Genomic DNA, 18,351 nt, shown 5'->3' with positions numbered 1-18,351 from the left:
TTGTATTCCACTAAAAGATAAACATGTTATAGAGAGACCACAAAGCATAAATACCTCTGTACTAAAGGCACCAGTATGTGAATGTTCTTTTATAAGCACCGTGTGATGTAAAAATGTACTGTTGTAATTCTTGGCAAATCACTGTTGTATAAGGATAGTACTGTCTCTGAAATATTAGTCCAAAACTACTCAAAATAATCTGTGTTAAATGTTTTTTCTTCTTCTGATTATTATTATTAATACTATTACTATTATTAGTAGTATCAGTTTCAGTTGGATTCCCTCTATCCTGGGTCAATTCCCACAGATATACTGCAGGCTGTATTTGTGATTTATTAGGAGGATTTGTAAACACATAATAATGCTGCTCCTGGCCAGACCCTATCACACAGCACTAATGAATAGTGCTGATAATGAATGTACCTTTATGATGATTGCAATACTGCTATTTACATACTGCTTCCCACTGACAATGCAAATCTCTCAGAATAACCACAGAAAAGTCACTTCTCAAGGTGCTGTTGGCGTTCAATGAAAAAAGTACCTCCTGACCTGAGTTCAACATGAGATTTATTTTTTCTGAGTGTTTTTGAGAATCTAGATCTCTTCTTACAGGGAGTCCCAGTCAAAACAGCAGTACAGAAAAGAACAATTTCACACATTAAAACATACATCAAAATAACACAAGAGAATAATAAAAGAGAAGGGATACAGAGGCCATACCAGTGATATCCATAAAATACTTCACTTCAGCTCAAAAATAATGTAAAACACCAACATGTTTAAAGCAGTTTGTTAAAAAAAACTCTGGAAACACTTAAATAAGTTAATGCAGTCGATATAACTAGTATTATCATAATTGCTGGTACAATAAAATAAATTTATAATGTTTGCCAAATCCAGATCCGTTGTTTGGGGCTAAGAGGTTTGTGATCAGTGATTTTTTTCCATATACTTACACAATTGGATTGAGTCAATAAACAGACTTCACCCTCACCCATGAGCTACACGAATGAAACCATTTATAGCAGCAGAAGTATATAGTAGAATTATATTATACAGTGGAAATGTGAATCCTTTCAAAAAATGTGAATCCTTTCAACTGGTTATGTTATTAAAATCTAAAACCATTTCATACACTACATAATATATGTGCTCTTACATCCTGTCTTTAAAAAATATTAGCATTAAATATAAGAGATTTATTCATGATTTGCCATTTTGGGATTTTAGGCTACTAGTTAAAAGCGGTCTTACCTTGACCAACCTAACAACCATTTTGTTCTAATTTAACAGGTTTGTTCCTTAATCAGAAAAATGACTTTCCCATAGATACATTTATCCATCTGTGGTCATTGTAGAAATTTTAAAAATCACTGATGACCCTATGACACTGTTAATCTGAGAGCAATTCCAGTATGCATCATTGTCATTGTCATACCTTCCTCTGTTTGAGAGCGTACTTATGAAAATTCACTGCTAAAGCCGCCAAGACTCTGAAACAGTACATTATTAACATTAAAAAAACCAAAAATAATTGTATGATTATTCCTTTATAAACAAGTAAGTAATACTAATAATGCATTAATGTATAAAGATGCATGCACTCTTCACTGATCCTGCTTTGTTCTGGTGTTGAGCAGAAGAACGTGAAGAACTGAAGATTCTTCTTAAGTTTCTCACCTTCGTTCCAGCAAAAGTAAGAAACTCATTAAAGCTTGCTGAGGTGGTGTGTGGAGGTTACCCAGCTTCCCTGAGTAGATCAGACATGTACAGAGAAGCAACACCAAGAGGAAGACTGCACACAGAACACTCAAAAAGATGCCCACTGGTGGACACAAGGAATAAAATGAATAAAATGTTAACGGTTAGCATGTTACTAATAAGCTCAGATAAAACATTACTTTTCATGGAAAAACTGACAAGGTGAAAATGGGATGTAAGCACTTGTCTACTGTTTCTTTAAATTTGAAAAAATAGAAAAATAAAAAAGTGACAGAGAACTAAGTAATGAATTAAGCTGTACCTGTGTTGAGAGGCTGTGAACTGGTGTAGGCACACTGAGGTTCAGAAGGAATGGCGAGGTTTTTAAAGCTTGTTACTGCAGTAGCTGTGATGCAGTACTCCACTCCCGGTTCTAGGTAGTTGATCAGAGTCTCTCCACTGGAGGCTTTCATAACAAACTGAGAAACTCAAACAAAAAAAAAATTCTTGGTGTCTCTTTTCATAGTCAAATTTTATAATAGCTTAAATAAAATATTAGAAACATTAAGATTATTAATATTAAAATGTAGGGGTATCATATTAAAATGAATATGTAAAGTGTATAAATTTATAAACAGCTGCTTAGGGACCATGAAACATGTCCTCCACGGCCACCAACTCCCAGCAACCACCAACACATGCTCAGTCACTGGACGTTTGATTACATTCACCTGTTCCTAATTGTGCACAGTTGTCGTTTTTTTACCATGAGTTATATGTTTTGCGCCATTTATATTGCTCTGGTTTTCTGTGTGTGTGTGTTTTTGTTTTTTTTAAATCTTATTTGTGTCTGATTGCCCTTAATTTCTCCTTCTTTCCATTACTTTTGACCTAAAAGTTTTTTTGGGTTTTTTTTTGGGTTTTTTTTTTTGTGACCGTCTCTACTTCTGTTTGTATCTGTTAAACATTTATCTCATGAACTTGCATCCATCCCTGAGAGCCTGTATCATGTCACGTCTAGGTGTATATTGTAGGAAGAAATTCTTGTTTTGAACACACTGAACAAAATTTCCAAAATACACTATACTGCTATTCATATGTAGGTTTTCTTTCTATGTCTTCTGATTTGCAATACTCTGAAACCAAAACCACACATTAGAAATAAACCACACTCACTTTGCATTGAACTAAAAACATTTTCCATGGAGACCTTTTTAGAGCTCTGTGCATGTCTGTATAGCAACCACAAACCAGTATGCGATGTGACTATGTAGAAATCCCCATGTTGTGGTTTAGGAGATAGAAGATGCTGTTTACAATCAAAGAAAGTTATTCTTTACATTCTGCTACAAAGAGCGGAAAAGATGTCTCATTATCTTGCAAACAAAAGCTTAGCTTTTTTTAAAACTATAGCTTAGTTACATAAAAATAACTGAAACAAAAGTGTGGTACTGGTCATCTCAAGCTCATGAACATTCTGAAGTAATCTTAAAGCTGTAATTAGTATATAAATAAAAAATAAACATAAAAATGGATTAATTGCCCTAAAAGCTGTTGCCCTGAGGTTATATGATAAGACACTTCACATGTCTTGCATTGTTGCAGACATGAAAGGTAACTCAGTTGAGATTTGTACTAACTCATTTAAAAATTAATAACTAACTGATGGGACGCTTTACCTACAGTAGTTCCACAATATGCTCATTGTTCTGTGAATGATATCCAAACTACAAACACTGGCCAACTTCACATTTTCTCAAAGCAGCTTTACAAGGTATAAAACCAGAATAAAAAATTAAAGTTTAAAGTTTAAAATTAAGATAGTATTTATGTCTAACATCTATTCCAAATGAGAGAAGCCAGAGGTGATGGTGGTGATGAAAAACACCCTGAGAGGATATGAGGAAGAAACCTTGAGAGGAACCAGACCTCATCCTCATTTGGGTGACACTGGACAGGAAATAATGTAAATGTCAATAATGTTCATTCTACAACAGTTTGTAGATTAGTGGAATTAAACAACCCGGTGCTCATGAAGAATTACGGGATCTGCTCAATAAATCTGAGGCTACAGGAACATTTGGAAAGCCTCCAGCCGTCCAGTTTGGGTGAGTTTATGCCAATGGTTGCTTCCTGTTTCTAGCTGATGTGGTCATCTACATCACGTTTGTAGCTTATCCACCTCAAGGTGTCAAATAAGATATTTTTCTGATCATTACATGATCATTTAACTGGGAATTTCTGTCCTCTCTCATCAACAAGATATTTACCCTTTATACTCATTCATTCATTCATTCATTTTCTACCGCTTATCCGAACTACCTCGGGTCACGGGGAGCCTGTGCCCAGGCGTCTCAGGCGTCATCGGGCATCAAGGCAGGATACACCCTGGACGGAGTGCCAACCCATCGCAGGGCACACACACACACTCTCATTCACTCACGCAATCACACACTAGGGACAATTTTCCAGAGATGCCAATCAACCTACCATGCATGTCTTTGGACCAGGGGAGGAAACCGGAGTACCCGGAGGAAACCCCTGAGGCACGGGGAGAACATGCAAACTCCACACACACAAGGTGGAGGCGGGAATCGAACCCTGACCCTGGAGGTGTGAGGCGGACGTGCTAACCACTAAGCCACCGTGGCCCCCCACCCTTTATACTATTTAGGATAATTCAGTATTGTTAATGGTTTCATTACAGGCTATGTTTAGGGAAAGACGTGATGGTGACCAATTCAACCACTGAAAAGACAGTCGAGGCAGGTCCTGGTCAAGTGTTATTCTTAAAGGTAGGCATGTAATGACAGCGCATAATTAAGACAAGCCTATTAAAGAATATGTGGAAATGGGTTATCTGCATCTCATTCCAGTTCAGCCATCAAACAATCGTACTGTAAAATACTGTCTTTTATTTAATTTTAAGTTTTTCTGACTTATTTTATTTGTTTTTATGTCTTTGTCCTGTTAGAAGAAGACTAAACCTGTCATCAGTTGTGTACAAAAGGTGTTGTACAGGAAAAGTCCCAGAAACAGCCAACAGGAAGTGATGCAACTGGCTTCACCACCTACCTGAAAGTGCCATAGCGTCTTCGTTTTTAGTTTTATGAATTAAAGATCATGGAGATTTTGGACAGCATGCCAGGCTTACCTGTGCCTTGTCTCTAGTCCTGGATACACTGATGGTGTAATCTTGATAAAAGTCCAAAATGGCTGGTGGACTGAGTTTCAAGATGAGGCAGTTCCCACAGCCGGTTAGTGACACAAGTGGAGGACCCAGAGTCGCTGTGAAGGTTAAACGTCAGAAATCACTTGAAGGAAGGAAAAGAATGGATGGAAACTCATTAAAGCTTGCTGGAGTGGTGTGTGGAGGTTACCCAGCTTACCGGAGTAAATCAGACATGTACAGAGAAGCAACACCTAGCAACACTCTTCATTTTATAATGTTTATCAGACTGTGATGCGGATTGTAAACTGTGCAGTTCTATTTTTACAAAGTGAACGAATCCACACAGTGTTTAGAGCCTTTCACTCATATATGTATATGTGAGAAGTAAAAACTCCATCTGAATTAACTCCAATCCCACAATCACACTGTTGCTTTATTTAATATCATAATCTACATACATTTTAGATTGATAGAAAAATCTTAACACTGATGAGCAGAAAAAAAATGTATTGTTTTGCCGTTTACTCACTTCGACTGTCCCCAAAATCCAGAAAATCATTCATAAAGATATACATTTGGGCCTTAAATTTCTTGGAAAAGTGTGTGAAATGCATGCAGTGTAGACAGAATAGACAAGCCACTAGCAACAGGCACGTGTCATGTCCAGACTACTCAACTTCTACACTCAGTAATCACCACTGTGGGAATGTCTGTTGCTTAGGTTGGTGGGAGAAACCATAGCGAGGCAGAAGATATAGACCAGTGTAAATTTGGGGATAATCGTAATTGTGTGTGTGTGTGTGTGTGTGTGTGAAAAATCTCTTACTGTCCAACAGGGGAGTAAAGAATTTCGATGTGGTCCAGTTGGATTCTTGGTCCTGATCGAATGCTTGAACCCGGGCTTGATAAAGACCAAAAGTTTCTTTGAAAGATTCTGTCAAATCACACGACTCACCAATTTGTAAGTCAGAACAACTCTTTAATAAATTCCAGTGCTTCCTCCTTGAGGGGACATGTACAGTAGAATAGCATTCAGAGTGTGTTTACAAAATTGCATTAAATGTAGAGCAAAATCAATGTTCTAACTTTTTTGCTGTAAAATCTAGATGGATGATCTAGTGTAACAGGAGCTCCAACTTACTTCTGATTATAGCTCTGCACTCTGAAGTGTGTGAAGGCCGCAGTGCCGGGACCTGGTGTCCACGTGAGCTTGTGCTCCAGATTAAAGGAGGCGATGGTTACATTTTGAGGAGATGGGAGTGAACAGTGCACTGAAGGAAATATAAAAAAAAATTGGATAAACTAAGCAAAATGGAGTATAAGGTTATGCACTCTATGCTTACATTTCCAGTATTTGGGAGACAACTGAGCAATTGAGGGTTAAGAGCCTTGCTAAGGGGGCCATCAGTGGCACCTTGGTGGACCTGGGATTGAACTCGCAACCATCCGATTGGTAGCCCAACACCTTAACCACTAGGCTGCCACAAGCTCTATGCTCCATTTACTACTGGGGGAAAATATAACATTGAGCATCACTTTATCCATCTCTAAAGTACATAGCTTATTCCCGGCACAGCTCATTTGAGGTGATGGTGGACAGAGAGTCACCACAGTTCCAGCTGTTGGTGACTCTCAAACGTACAGACATACTGTAAATAACACTATACATTTAGCTTGGACTATACAAGACAAAACAGACAAGACAAAGTCTACACGGGACAATACAGACAATGTGAGACAATATAGACAGTACGAGTATTAAATAGGAACACAGAGTATATGACAGATCAGTAATGTACATAAAGTGTGAGAGTGCATGGTAGTGCAAATAAAGTATCAAGGAGTATTATTGTGTAATTAACATTTGACAGTTTTAATATAATGTTCTCTTAAACACAAGCACTCCACTAAAGAAAAACACTTTCTGACAACGTTTCTGTGTTAAAAACCTCACAATGTTAGAGCAAGATTTAATAAACCTTATTTGATATCTAGCTGATCTCTGAGTATATTAGCTGGCAATTAAACAAAACAGAACTAAAGATTATTTTATTTGATTTTATTGAAATATGATGCTATTCTGATCAGCTTATTTTTCGTAAATAGCTTTGCTTCTTAATGAGCATCGTTCACTAGAAATCTGTACAAAACCCAACACCACGTCACAGAACATGACTTGTGCTGAGAGTCACGCTGTAGTTCCTACATACCAGCGCTTACATCACATACAAGACGTAGATGAGGAGGCGCAGCTGTCAGTCATCAGACAGAAAAGAGTGGATCTGAGGCAGCTTTTAGTTACAGCTACAGTTGAGGTTAGAAATTTACATAAGCAATTTTTGTTAATGAGGTATCATAAAATCATTTCTTTTTGTTTTTTTAACTGCCTTGAATAAGCTATTTCACTGATTATTCATATCACACACTTAAAATTAAAGTGCTGGCTTTAAATGCACTATTGTGTGTGTGTGTGTGTGTGTGTTCACAGGAATATATATTCAGCAGCTGAGGTAAATCTAATGTAGCATACATTCAGGTTTTAGTAAAACCATAAATCATTTAAAGAAGTGATCTACATCTTAAGAGTCATATTCTCAGCAAATACGTACTCAAATATACTAAACTTCACTTTATTGTGAAAGCAGAAATCTGGATGTTGTGCTACAATATAGAATTTTAATGGGAGAATACAGAGGAAGACTGTATAATAAAGAAGACAGACAATAAATCTTATCTTCTAAATATGATAAAATATTTACATGATATATATTCTGTACTTAATAAAGATTTTCAGTGCTTATTAAAAAAAAGCACACCTAGAGGAAACCAAAACATCTGTCGGAGATAAACACAAAGCACAAACTTTCCCATACCTTTGTGTATTAAAAAGAAAAAAATGGTCCACACTCCCAGTATCCATAGCTGTCGTGAGCAATGCATCCCGGCTGAACGCAGTGTAGGTGTGTTAGTGATGTGTGAGTGGGAATTTAACCATAGGTGTGAGTGAAGACTTTGAGGCAGTGTGTGTTCAACATCTGAGGACGGGTTTTGTAGCAGAAAACTTAAGTTTCCATTTCCTCACAAGTCCCTCCCTGTGCACAGAGATCACAAACACCTCACACAATGATACACACACGCATACAAGGACACACACACGCCAACACACAATATACATGTGACGTACAGCAAATTCACTCATTTTTCATTCTACTTTTCCCATTTTTTAACTTTTGGTTGTTTCATAATTTCATTTTTTGTTTTTATTTAAGGTAAATTACAATGCTTTAAGATATTCTGTGTTTGCAAGAATGAAAAACATGATAATCAATACATCTGTACACAGATTTACAGCTAGGGAAGGTACACCATATATAATATGAATATAATTATAAATATTAATTATAATATTTATTATAATTATATTTAATATGAAATCGGTAAAATCATCTGTTTTTTTGGATAAAGAGTCAGTTTTAATTCCAGGTTTTCTAGAATTTCTGCAGCATAAAGACCGGACATACTGTTTACACCACCCTGTGATCCCTTTAGCCATGTATTTCCTACTATTTTATTATGCTCAAAGCAAATCTTCTGTTCTTGAACCCAATGCTAATTTAGCATTATTTGCAACTAAATTAAAACATTACGTAAATCTCTACTACCAAAACTAAATACAGCACATTTTACTGTACCAAAATCCCTTTTCCATTGGAAATACAGTACATACTCACAAGATACTGTAAAAAAATAACCAGTTTATTCCAAATATACTGAACCAACAATTCATCACTTCAGTATTAAAAAAAAAATGAACATGAGCATACTGGCAAGCAGGCTTATGTGAAATTCTAAGACAATGTCAACAATTATCTTCTGTACATCAAACTATATCTGTGCTTCGACTTACAAAACAGCTTGAGATCCTGGCTACAAAATGATACTGATCCAGCTAGTCATAAATCTATGCTTCTGAGGAAGTGTAAACCATATCATGAAATGAAACCAACAGCTTTTCTATTTAACACAGAGTTACAAATCAACATCATGGTCAATACTGAACATGATCCAGGCAGCTTAATGGAAAAAAATATAAAAATAAATAATTTAAAAAAAAAAATCATATATATGATTATATACCAAAATATGCTGGATAACGTCTTGGCACATACTCTATACTAGGATTACTGTGAAATGTAATATTTCATGAAATGAATATGAATTACTGTTAAACTCTGCAATTTTTTTTATAATTGAAATGTTAAATACATTAAACTACCAGAGAACAAAGACGATTAAAAATGACTGCATTCGATAGAACTTGGAATTCTGTTATTTATGAGCTACATAGTAAGGGAAAAAAATGGTCATCTTTTGTTGTCCATCCATCTTAGATTATAACACAAAAGAGACCAGACTGAGCGTAGAGTGAAAGAGTGCTGTGAAACTAAAATGAGGTACTGCTATTATTAAAGGTATGGTCTCTGTTGTTTGAAAGCCAATGTTGACATTTGAAATAACCAAAACAAACACGCCCCTAACCCAAATGGGTCCCACCCCTGTATTGATAGCTCCGCCCACACATACATACATAACCCAGGCAACTAATGGAAAGAAATGTGTCTTTATCATAGCTGAAGGGAAGAACAATACGATTGCAGATAATCAAACAAAAAGCAAAAATGACACACAAGCATAATCATGTAAAGGACAAAGGCATATATTAGTTCTGTGTAACAAAGCAAAACCAACGTTACTCACCTATCGAGAAGGAAAAAAGCGCTTCGGCGTCTTAAGTAAAGTTGGCAGAATATTCACAGATTGGAGTTTCCCGAGTCAATAACTCCTGAGCTAAACATTGTTACTAGCAAAACGTGGTTGTTGACAAGAAGACCCGCCCCTTTCTGCTCATTGGCTACAGGTTAGTTTTGTTTTTGTTTTGTTTGTCGGCCCAACGCAGTTTTCTGAAGCATTTCGGAGACCCGACCTTTAAGTGACCTAGCACCAGTGAACACATACTCAGCAAAATAGAATGTTCAATAAACAAAACTGACAGCAAAGAAAGCAAGAATTAAAATATACTGAAGTAGAAACGCTAGGCAAAATACTGTATGAAAAGTGGGGACAACTTTTATAGCAACACGTCAATAAGTGCTTTGAAGCTCTAGCTTGGTCAGTGAAAGCTCCTTGACATATTTACTTTTTATGGTCAAACTTATTAAAAATCAAAGACTCTCTTAGATTCAGACCCTTGGCTTAAGGCACTCCAGAGTAAGCTCAGGTGAATATAAAATCCATTTTGTAAACATGGTGGTGGTGGCATCAGGCTGTGGGGTAGGTCTCAGCGGTACAAACAGGGAGACTGATTAGTATTCAAGAAAGGATGAATAAAACCCAGACACAAAATGGTCCTGCTTCAAGAATACACAAGGCCACAGACTGGGGTAGAGGCTCTAACCTTAACACCAAAGTGACTAAAGCATACCATTTCCATTCCATTTATGGCATTTGCCAGACACCCGTATCCAGAGTGACATTTTTATCACCTTTTTATGCAATTAAGGGTTAAAGGCCTTGCACATTTGTAAAAATTTCTAAAAAAAGAAAAAAAAAAAAAGTTTGTGTGTAGCTTGATGACCAGAAATGGTCAGGTCAATGCATTTTAAATGAAATCTATAACCCAATAAAGAGGGAAGTCTTAGTGCACTCTGAACCCACTGTACATCAAGGAGTTGATCAAATTTATCGTAAGGCTGCATCTTTTGTAATTGTTTTTTTGTCCTTGAACGGAGAATAATCATAAGATGAGTCTATTAATACAAAAAAGTTTTGTATCCCCAACCAGGAAAAGGCACTTACTGAAGATGAATGGTTAATGAACAGCACTGTACCATCTCCAATTAAGTGTCTGTGAATATGAACTGGTGGTTTACATCCAGCAGTAGCGTCTCATGCATTTGATGCAACTGGTAGCCTGGAATGCAGTTAGCCTTTTACAAACATTTTATAAAACTGAGTTAATGTACTTAGTTCTGTGTTGTTTGTTGTAGGTTTGTGTATTCATGTAGCACCAGGGTCCTGGAGAAACGCTGGTTCATTTCATTATGTACTGCACCAGCTAGATATGGTTGAAATGACAATAAAATGTCTCTTGACTCTTTACTATTATTAGAGATTATTATTTACTATTACTTTCTTAAACAAGCATTGACATGTTGTCAGGCAGGAGGCTGCTCCTAACTCCGCATCATATATCCAGAGAAAGCTTCCTCATCCTCTGTATCCTCGTCTTCCTCCTCATCAGAGTATGAAATGTGTTTGTCTGTGCTCTCAGAAGACGTAGTAGGCTGGAGGTCCATGGCAGGTTTTGATGGCTCCAACACAAATAAAGGTACCTCTGGCTTCACTTTTATCACATCGTCCATCTGTTCTTCTTCCTCTGCCTTGTCTCGTTGTTCTAAATGTTGGCTTCCCAAGATCAGGGAAAAGAAATTCACATTGTCACTATCCTCCTTTTCCTCCTTCTCCTGTCTGTGTCCATCTTCTGTCTTATACCTGAGTAAGATTGAATTGTTCTTTTTGTGCTCAGAGATTTGTTTTTTTAGGGGTAAGTGGTGTGTTGTGAGGATCTGACTTGCAGGTTGGGGAGATATCACCTCCCATTGAGGTCTGATCTCGTCTGGTGCTAATGTCTGCTCTTTCAAAACGTTTCCATCTGAGTATGTTTTAGTGCATGTCTTATGGTTACACTTGAACTTGACCTCTGGGATCATTGGAAGAGAAGACTTTGTTTCTTTTGAGATTTCTTCACAACACTCACCATCTTCACAACCCCTTAATCTCTCATATGTCACCTCTTCGTCCTCTTTCTCTTGGTCCGCCTCTTCAGTGACCTGAACATTTTTGCATGTGTTGGACTCCAGTGAACAGCTTGTCAGAGACTCCACAGAGGGCCTAAAAAGCTGCACTTTATACGGGGCATTAAATGAACTCTGTAAACAGAAGGAGCACAATTTATTAATCTTTTGGATATAAAGCAACATTTTCCTTATGTAGCTTGAAAGAGTTGATTAATGAAATGATGTTAATGAAGTTAAAAACTACTCCATTTTTATTAACAGAAAACATCATGACTTGAGACGTGATACACATGAGACCGAGTGAAGGAGTCCGGACTTTCACAAAATGTCTTTTAATATTGATATAGGAGAGTTCAAAACATCTGTGCAGACTGTTGCTGATTCACATGCTGACTGCCTCAAATCTCGTTTTAAATTGGTGTGAAAAAGATAGTGTGTGTGTGTCTGTGTGTATGTGTGTATGTGTGTGTGCGCGTGTGTGTGTGTGTGTGTGTGTGTGCGCATACATATACATATAACAGGGGCAGAACAGCATGACTATTATAAATAAAGTGCAGATGTGTGCAGATGTTCCTGTATATTGTCCTGTATCATGGATTGGACATTGCACACAAGCTAAATGTTAAACAAAAATGCACATATTTAAGCAACGCTTATTTTTCTTCCATCAAAAAAACCAAACAAAAACAAAAAGGATGTCATCAAGGCACATATTGACTCGTGTATTGTTTTACCATTAATATATAGTTTTACCATTAATATATAATATAATCACCCTGGCAGCTTGACAACGCTGACCACATACAGCATGAGTGATTCTGAAAGTGAACAACGTTGTGGCTTTGTAACCACAACGGCAGCGTGCTACGACATCCTAATCTACCTCGTCAAGCAAGATTTCTTGACAAAACCCTCTCAGTGACTTGGATTTCACCGTTTCCTCTGTAGCTGAAAGTTAATAAGTCGGCACTAAAGTAGAAGCACTTTATTCTGAAGTCTTGAAACATATAAGCAATAAATCTAAACTATAAAGAGATATTTAAAACTTTGAAGGCTGCTAAGCTGTTAGCGATTATTCAACATGGCTACGTTACCATAGAGATGTACTTTAATAAAAGAACGTCCTGATACGTTCACCTTGGTCTTTAAATGACAAATAAAGCAGCATTTAAAACTTTAAACCTCCTTGTTGAATACAGGGTGATAAACTGGGCCTTCTTGCTAATGTTATTTATTTTATTAATGCTGGGGTACATCACACACATCTGTAATGAATGAATAAATGAATAAATAAATAAATTCCATGTATGAAGCACCTGTGTACACTTCTCAAAGCCACTGCTCTAGCTCTCTCTATCTCTCTCTTACTTCCTTTCCCTTCCCCCCTCCCTTTCCTCTCTCTCTTTCTCCCTTACCCTTGCTCCCATTCCTTCTCTTCCTTTCCCTGTCTCTCTCCCCCTTTCCTTCTTTCCCTTTCCCTCTCTTCCTCTCACTTTCCCTCTCTCACTTTCCCTCTCTCCCTTTCCCTTTCTCCCTTTCCCCTCTCTCCCTTTCCCCTCTCTCCCTTTCCCTCCGTCCCTTTCCCTCTCTCCCTCTCCATCTCTCACTTTCCCTTTCCCTCTCTCCCTTTCCCCCTCTCCCTTTCCCTTTTCCTCTCTCCCTTTCCCTCGCCTCCTCTCCCATGCTGCTTTTCACGCTCGAGTTGTCACAGCATTTGCGCTGCAAAATCTAACTAAAGATACACATGGAATTAAAAACGATGAGATAAACCTAATCTGAAAGACAGTGTGACTCACCAGAACTAACGGTGGATCGGTTTTCAAGTGCCTTCGAAAAGTGACCAGAACAAAAATAACCACAGACCCCAGCACCAGCACGGTGACACCCACAGAGATCTCTGCATCTGAAACAGAAACAGGAAGTGAGACAGGAGCACGAGTGCAACTCTGAATTATAGTGACAAAAGGCTACACTAAGTTAAGAGCTACACGGATGCTAAACCGACTGTCATTGCACATTAAGATTTATATACGGTATATATATTATTAAAAACTTCCTGAGATGATATGAGGAAGAAACCTTGTGTTCACTGCTGTGTGTGTGCACTTAGGATGGGTTAAACGCAGAGAACAATTTCTGAGTATGTGTCACCATACTTAGCTGTATGTCACGTCACTTTCAATTGGGTGACGCTGGACAGTGTCATGTATATAATGTCCTTTCTACAACAGTTTATAGTTGTGTAGATTTAAGCAATCAAGAGCTCCTGAGGAATTAAGGGGTCAGTGTAATTCACCAAAGACCCAACGCTAATTCCTTCCTGCTGAAGTCTTCCCCACCATATTATTCTCTGAATGTGTGTCCTGCACTCGGACATTACCCATGTTATTCACTGCTGCGGGTTTAGAAGAACAGACGGGTGTTTTATGAGCAGGTTTTCGACCTCCGAAAATGGTCACAATGGACACAATGGACACACAGTACTGCAGCCCCGGCACCACTTTTAGCTCTAGAGTGTCCAACAGATTGATGATTCTTGGGAACTGTGCAGACACACACACACACACACACACACACAATTAAATAATCAGTTGCCTACTTGCTGCTGTAGAGAAAGACTTAAATAGAGGGGAAAAACAACGCTCTCTAAAACATTTACTAAACTATTGGTATTTTTAATAAAACCTTATAGTGATAAGGCTTGCTTATATAATTAGTGATGTACTGTGTCACAAATGCATCTTTTAGCAAAAAGAACTTTTGCTAGGTTTAATGTATAATCGAAAATAAGTTTACAGATGTATATAATGCATTATTTACAAGACATTACATTAGGAATGCGCTCTAATGCATTATGATCATTATAAAAGGCTACGCTACTGAATACTGGTGGGTGAATAATGTACACATGCTGGGTGATTACTTTTAACGCTGCTTAAAAATTTATTCATTGACTTAACAGGCTTAACAAATAAAATACAAGAAATAAGACTTACCAACTGAACTCGTTTTTCATTCGTTACACTAATGTTGTAACGGAATTTCCTATAAACCTCCTCGAGTCTCTGAGATGGAGACTGAAGGTACACGCACAGGGAGTTATTACATGGTGACATTCGCATTGACGGAGGCTCCAGCTCAGCTACAAGACAGAAAGGTGACTGTCATTATAAAAACATTTCAAAAATGATTAAAAAAAAAATAAGTCTTTACACATACACAACACCCTGAGGTATGCTACAATATAACACACAGTGCCAGTGATGGTGTGCAAAATGATCAAGAAACTCATTTAGGGGCTCAGTGTTAAGACTGGCATCTGTTCTCATCTGTAATAAAGCTAACTAAAAGTTCAGTATAGTCGACTCTGGATAACAAGTCAAGTCAAATCAAGTCAAGTCAAGAAGCTTTTATTGTCATTTCAACCGTATATAGCTGTTGCAGTACACAGTGAAATGAGACAACGTTTCTCTAGGACCTTGATGCTACATAGGACAAATACAGAGCTAAGGACTTAGTAAGTTAGTCCTAGATACATAAAGTGAATCTGTGCAACCTGATGTACACAGTGCAGGACAAAAGACAATGTAAACAAACAATAGAAGACATTTCACCAAAGACAATACACAAAAACAGCGCTGACCAGTGTAAATACTGTATGTTCAAACAATATTGTGTGTGTAGAAATACTGGAATGAACACACTAGTATTATAGCAGCAGTTACATGAGATATTGTAATGTATTGTGCAAAACAGCAATCAACTGAAATGTGAGTGTGTATTTGGTGTGGGTCATTGCAGTCCATACAGTTGATTGTGCATGTGTGTGTGCGTGTGTGCATGTGTGCGTGTGTGTGTGTGTGTGTGTGTATTGTGCTCGGTTCAGTTAATTCTGGAAACCTGCTAGTTTTAACGTGTTGCACAGGAATGATCATCGCCTTCTACATGTGTAAGAGTCTACATGTGGCCCATATGGGAGTGATTAAGCCTAAATAAAGTTTGTGAAGGTGTGATACTCACTGTCAGAGACTGGTCTAAATGGACGACAGGTTTGAGGTGCCGATGTCTCCTTCCCTAAAAAGGCTGTAACGTTGATGTAGTATATCTCATTTGGATCAGACAAAACATCCGTTAGGTTACAGAGCAACGGGGAACGAACTTCTACACAGCTGTCCACTGTCATCCAGCCATTTCTGCACAGTCATACAAACACAACATAGGACAAGCAGGTTAATAGACTAAAGCATCACTTTGATGGAGTAAAACATCTCTCTAATAGACTACAACATGACTAAAACATCTCACTGACAGACTATGACATCTCGCTGACGGACTACGACATCACTGACGGACTACAACATCTCACTGACGGACTACGGCATCTCACTGACGGACTACAACATCTCACTGACGGACTACGGCATCTCACTGACGGACTACGCCATCTCACTGACGGACTACAACATCTCACTGACGGACTACAACATCTCACTGATGGAATACAACACCTCACTGATGGAATACAACACCTCACTGATGGAATACAACACCTCACTGATGGACTACAACATCTCACTGACGGACTACAACATCTCACTGATGGAATACAACACCTCACTGATGGAATACAACATCTCACTGATGGACTACAACATCTCACTGATGGACTACAACATCTCACTGATGGACTACAACACCTCACTGATGGACTACAACATCTCTGAAGGACTGCAACATCTCTGATGAACTACAACACCTCACTGATGGACTACAACACCTCACTGATGGACTACAACACCTCACTGATGGAATACAACACCTCACTGATGGAATACAACATCTCTGATGAACTACAACATCTCTGATGGACTACAACACCTCACTGATGGACTACAACACCTCACTGATGGACTACAACACCTCACTGATGGACTACAACACCTCACTGATGGAATACAACACCTCACTGATGGAATACAACACCTCACTGATGGACTACAACATCTCACTGATGGACTACAACACCTCACTGATGGAATACAACACCTCACTGATGGACTACATCATCTCACTGATGGACTACATCATCTCTCTGATGGATGACATCATCTCTCTGATGGATGACATCATCTCTCTGATGGACTACAGTGTCTGTAAACATTAAAATATCCAGTAAGTTCCACACCTATAGGATCTGAAGATGACGCTGTAATGTAGACCTGCAGGAGAACCAGGTCCAGCCTCCCACTTGAGCAGGTGAACGAAGTTTTTTGAATCCACGGTGATGTTTTCAGGTGCAGGGACACCACACAACACTGGAGGGAGAAAACTGAGTCATTTATTTGTTCTCCAAAGTGCACTAGATTAGACTGACTCGAATGTGTGGTGTGAAGTCAGAAGGTCAACATTAAATCCAGAAGAGTTACAGACCTGAACACGGTAGAACCAGCATGAGCAGTGTGTAAACATGATCCATAACAGCTGAGCATAACACTGTGCATTACAGCACAATTACAGCTTTTACACGTCTAACGGCACACATTTAAACAACAAGACGCCTTCTAGATAATAACAGAGCCATAATGTCACTTCTAACAGCTTCGATTAGCTTCATCACGTCAAGTGTAAGAAAAAGAACCGTTACCATAACAGCCAACTTCCATGGTAACGTTTAGCAACTTATAGCATCGCTTTAAATAAACCTATATACTCCGATTTAGATAGAAACTTCTCTCCAATACCAAAACATACAGGAAGTGATGAGAAATCAGCCACTTCTCGGAATCTCAGAATGACAGAAAAAGGGTTTTTTCTTCTACCTGTATTCAGACAAATCCCGCCCCTTAAGGGCGACGATTATCCAGTAAACCTGCTTCTGATTGGATACTTGTCTCTCGTAGCGACGGGGCAGGGAAAATATTATCCAATCGTAAATAGGAGGCCGATTTGGTGCGATTACGGGTACAAAATTTACTTTTTACATCCATACTGCCATCATTCAAAATAAAAGTCCTGAAGTTTCTAACCACATTTGCGCCGAATAAATATTCATTATTTTTCTAAAGAAAATAATATAATTAAAAACATAAAAAAAGATATGTAACATACTGTAAAAAATCTGTACAATATTTTGCTTGTTTTTTTTAATCGTTGATCAAACTGTGATCGAAATGAAAATGAAAAATAAAATTATATAGAAATATACCTATTATATTTCTGGTACAATGTTAAACGTACCAGAAATAAAATAAACACTATATTAAAATTACGTAGAATAACCGTTATCACATGCTGTGGGGAAATTCCTGTGAGTAACGTCGCTTTATGTCATGTTATTAACTGACTCGCGTAATTCAGCGACACCTGGTGGACAATCCGGGGAACTGCACCGAGAGGATGTCAATTCCATGTCTGTTTGAATTCAATAAGAAATCCGTGTTACTCATTCAGGCATTTATTTATAAGACATTTATAGATTCAGATCAGCATCAGTTCACAAACACAATGACAATAACTGCCCAATGGTTTGAGGGGTTTATGAGTGGTCTATGTTGTAGAAGACAACCAAAACATTACAATTTAGAAAACAATAAATAAATAAAATCACACAATTAAAAA

The 18,351-nt window shown here is 37.9% G+C and overlaps 2 protein-coding genes across 2 annotated transcripts in view; both read right to left on the bottom strand.

The window, feature by feature from the left end:
* Window positions 1-553: 553 nt before the first annotated feature.
* On the bottom strand, window positions 554-10,410 carry LOC132850525 (interferon alpha/beta receptor 2-like). Its single transcript, XM_060877167.1, has 7 exons — window positions 10,359-10,410; window positions 7,750-7,953; window positions 6,018-6,147; window positions 5,703-5,878; window positions 4,859-4,992; window positions 2,027-2,183; window positions 554-1,828 (listed from the first exon to the last, which is right to left on the bottom strand). The coding sequence occupies exons 1-7, from the start codon at window positions 10,408-10,410 to the stop codon at window positions 1,680-1,682; spliced, it is 1,002 nt and encodes a 333-aa protein (XP_060733150.1). The 3' UTR covers window positions 554-1,679.
* The window catches only part of LOC132850524 (uncharacterized), a 28,762-nt gene continuing 19,022 nt past the window's right edge, over window positions 8,612-18,351 (bottom strand). The window contains exons 9-15 of the mRNA XM_060877166.1: window positions 17,164-17,214; window positions 16,919-17,048; window positions 15,754-15,926; window positions 14,730-14,875; window positions 14,114-14,276; window positions 13,530-13,636; window positions 8,612-11,865 (exon numbers count right to left, since the gene is read on the bottom strand). Coding sequence (XP_060733149.1) covers window positions 11,110-11,865; window positions 13,530-13,636; window positions 14,114-14,276; window positions 14,730-14,875; window positions 15,754-15,926; window positions 16,919-17,048; window positions 17,164-17,214 — 1,526 coding nt within the window. The 3' untranslated portion in view covers window positions 8,612-11,109. The remainder of the gene's footprint in view (window positions 11,866-13,529; window positions 13,637-14,113; window positions 14,277-14,729; window positions 14,876-15,753; window positions 15,927-16,918; window positions 17,049-17,163; window positions 17,215-18,351) is intronic.

Source organism: Tachysurus vachellii, chromosome 8 (genome assembly GCF_030014155.1).
Source record: "Tachysurus vachellii isolate PV-2020 chromosome 8, HZAU_Pvac_v1, whole genome shotgun sequence".
NCBI lineage: Eukaryota > Metazoa > Chordata > Actinopteri > Siluriformes > Bagridae > Tachysurus > Tachysurus vachellii.
This window is presented reverse-complemented; position numbering and strand designations above follow the sequence as displayed.

Bases quoted from the DNA above. Each gene is read 5' to 3' on its own strand.
- LOC132850525 (XM_060877167.1), bottom strand. From the start codon at position 10,410: ATGTCACTCTGGATACGGGTGTCTGGCAAATGCCATAAATGGAATGGA. The intron at 6,148-7,749 runs GTATGGGAAAGT...TATTTCCTTCAG, and splicing joins TTTCTTTTTAATACACAAAG to TGCACTGTTCACTCCCATCT. The intron at 5,879-6,017 runs GTAAGTTGGAGC...TGTCCCCTCAAG, and splicing joins GTGCAGAGCTATAATCAGAA to GAGGAAGCACTGGAATTTAT.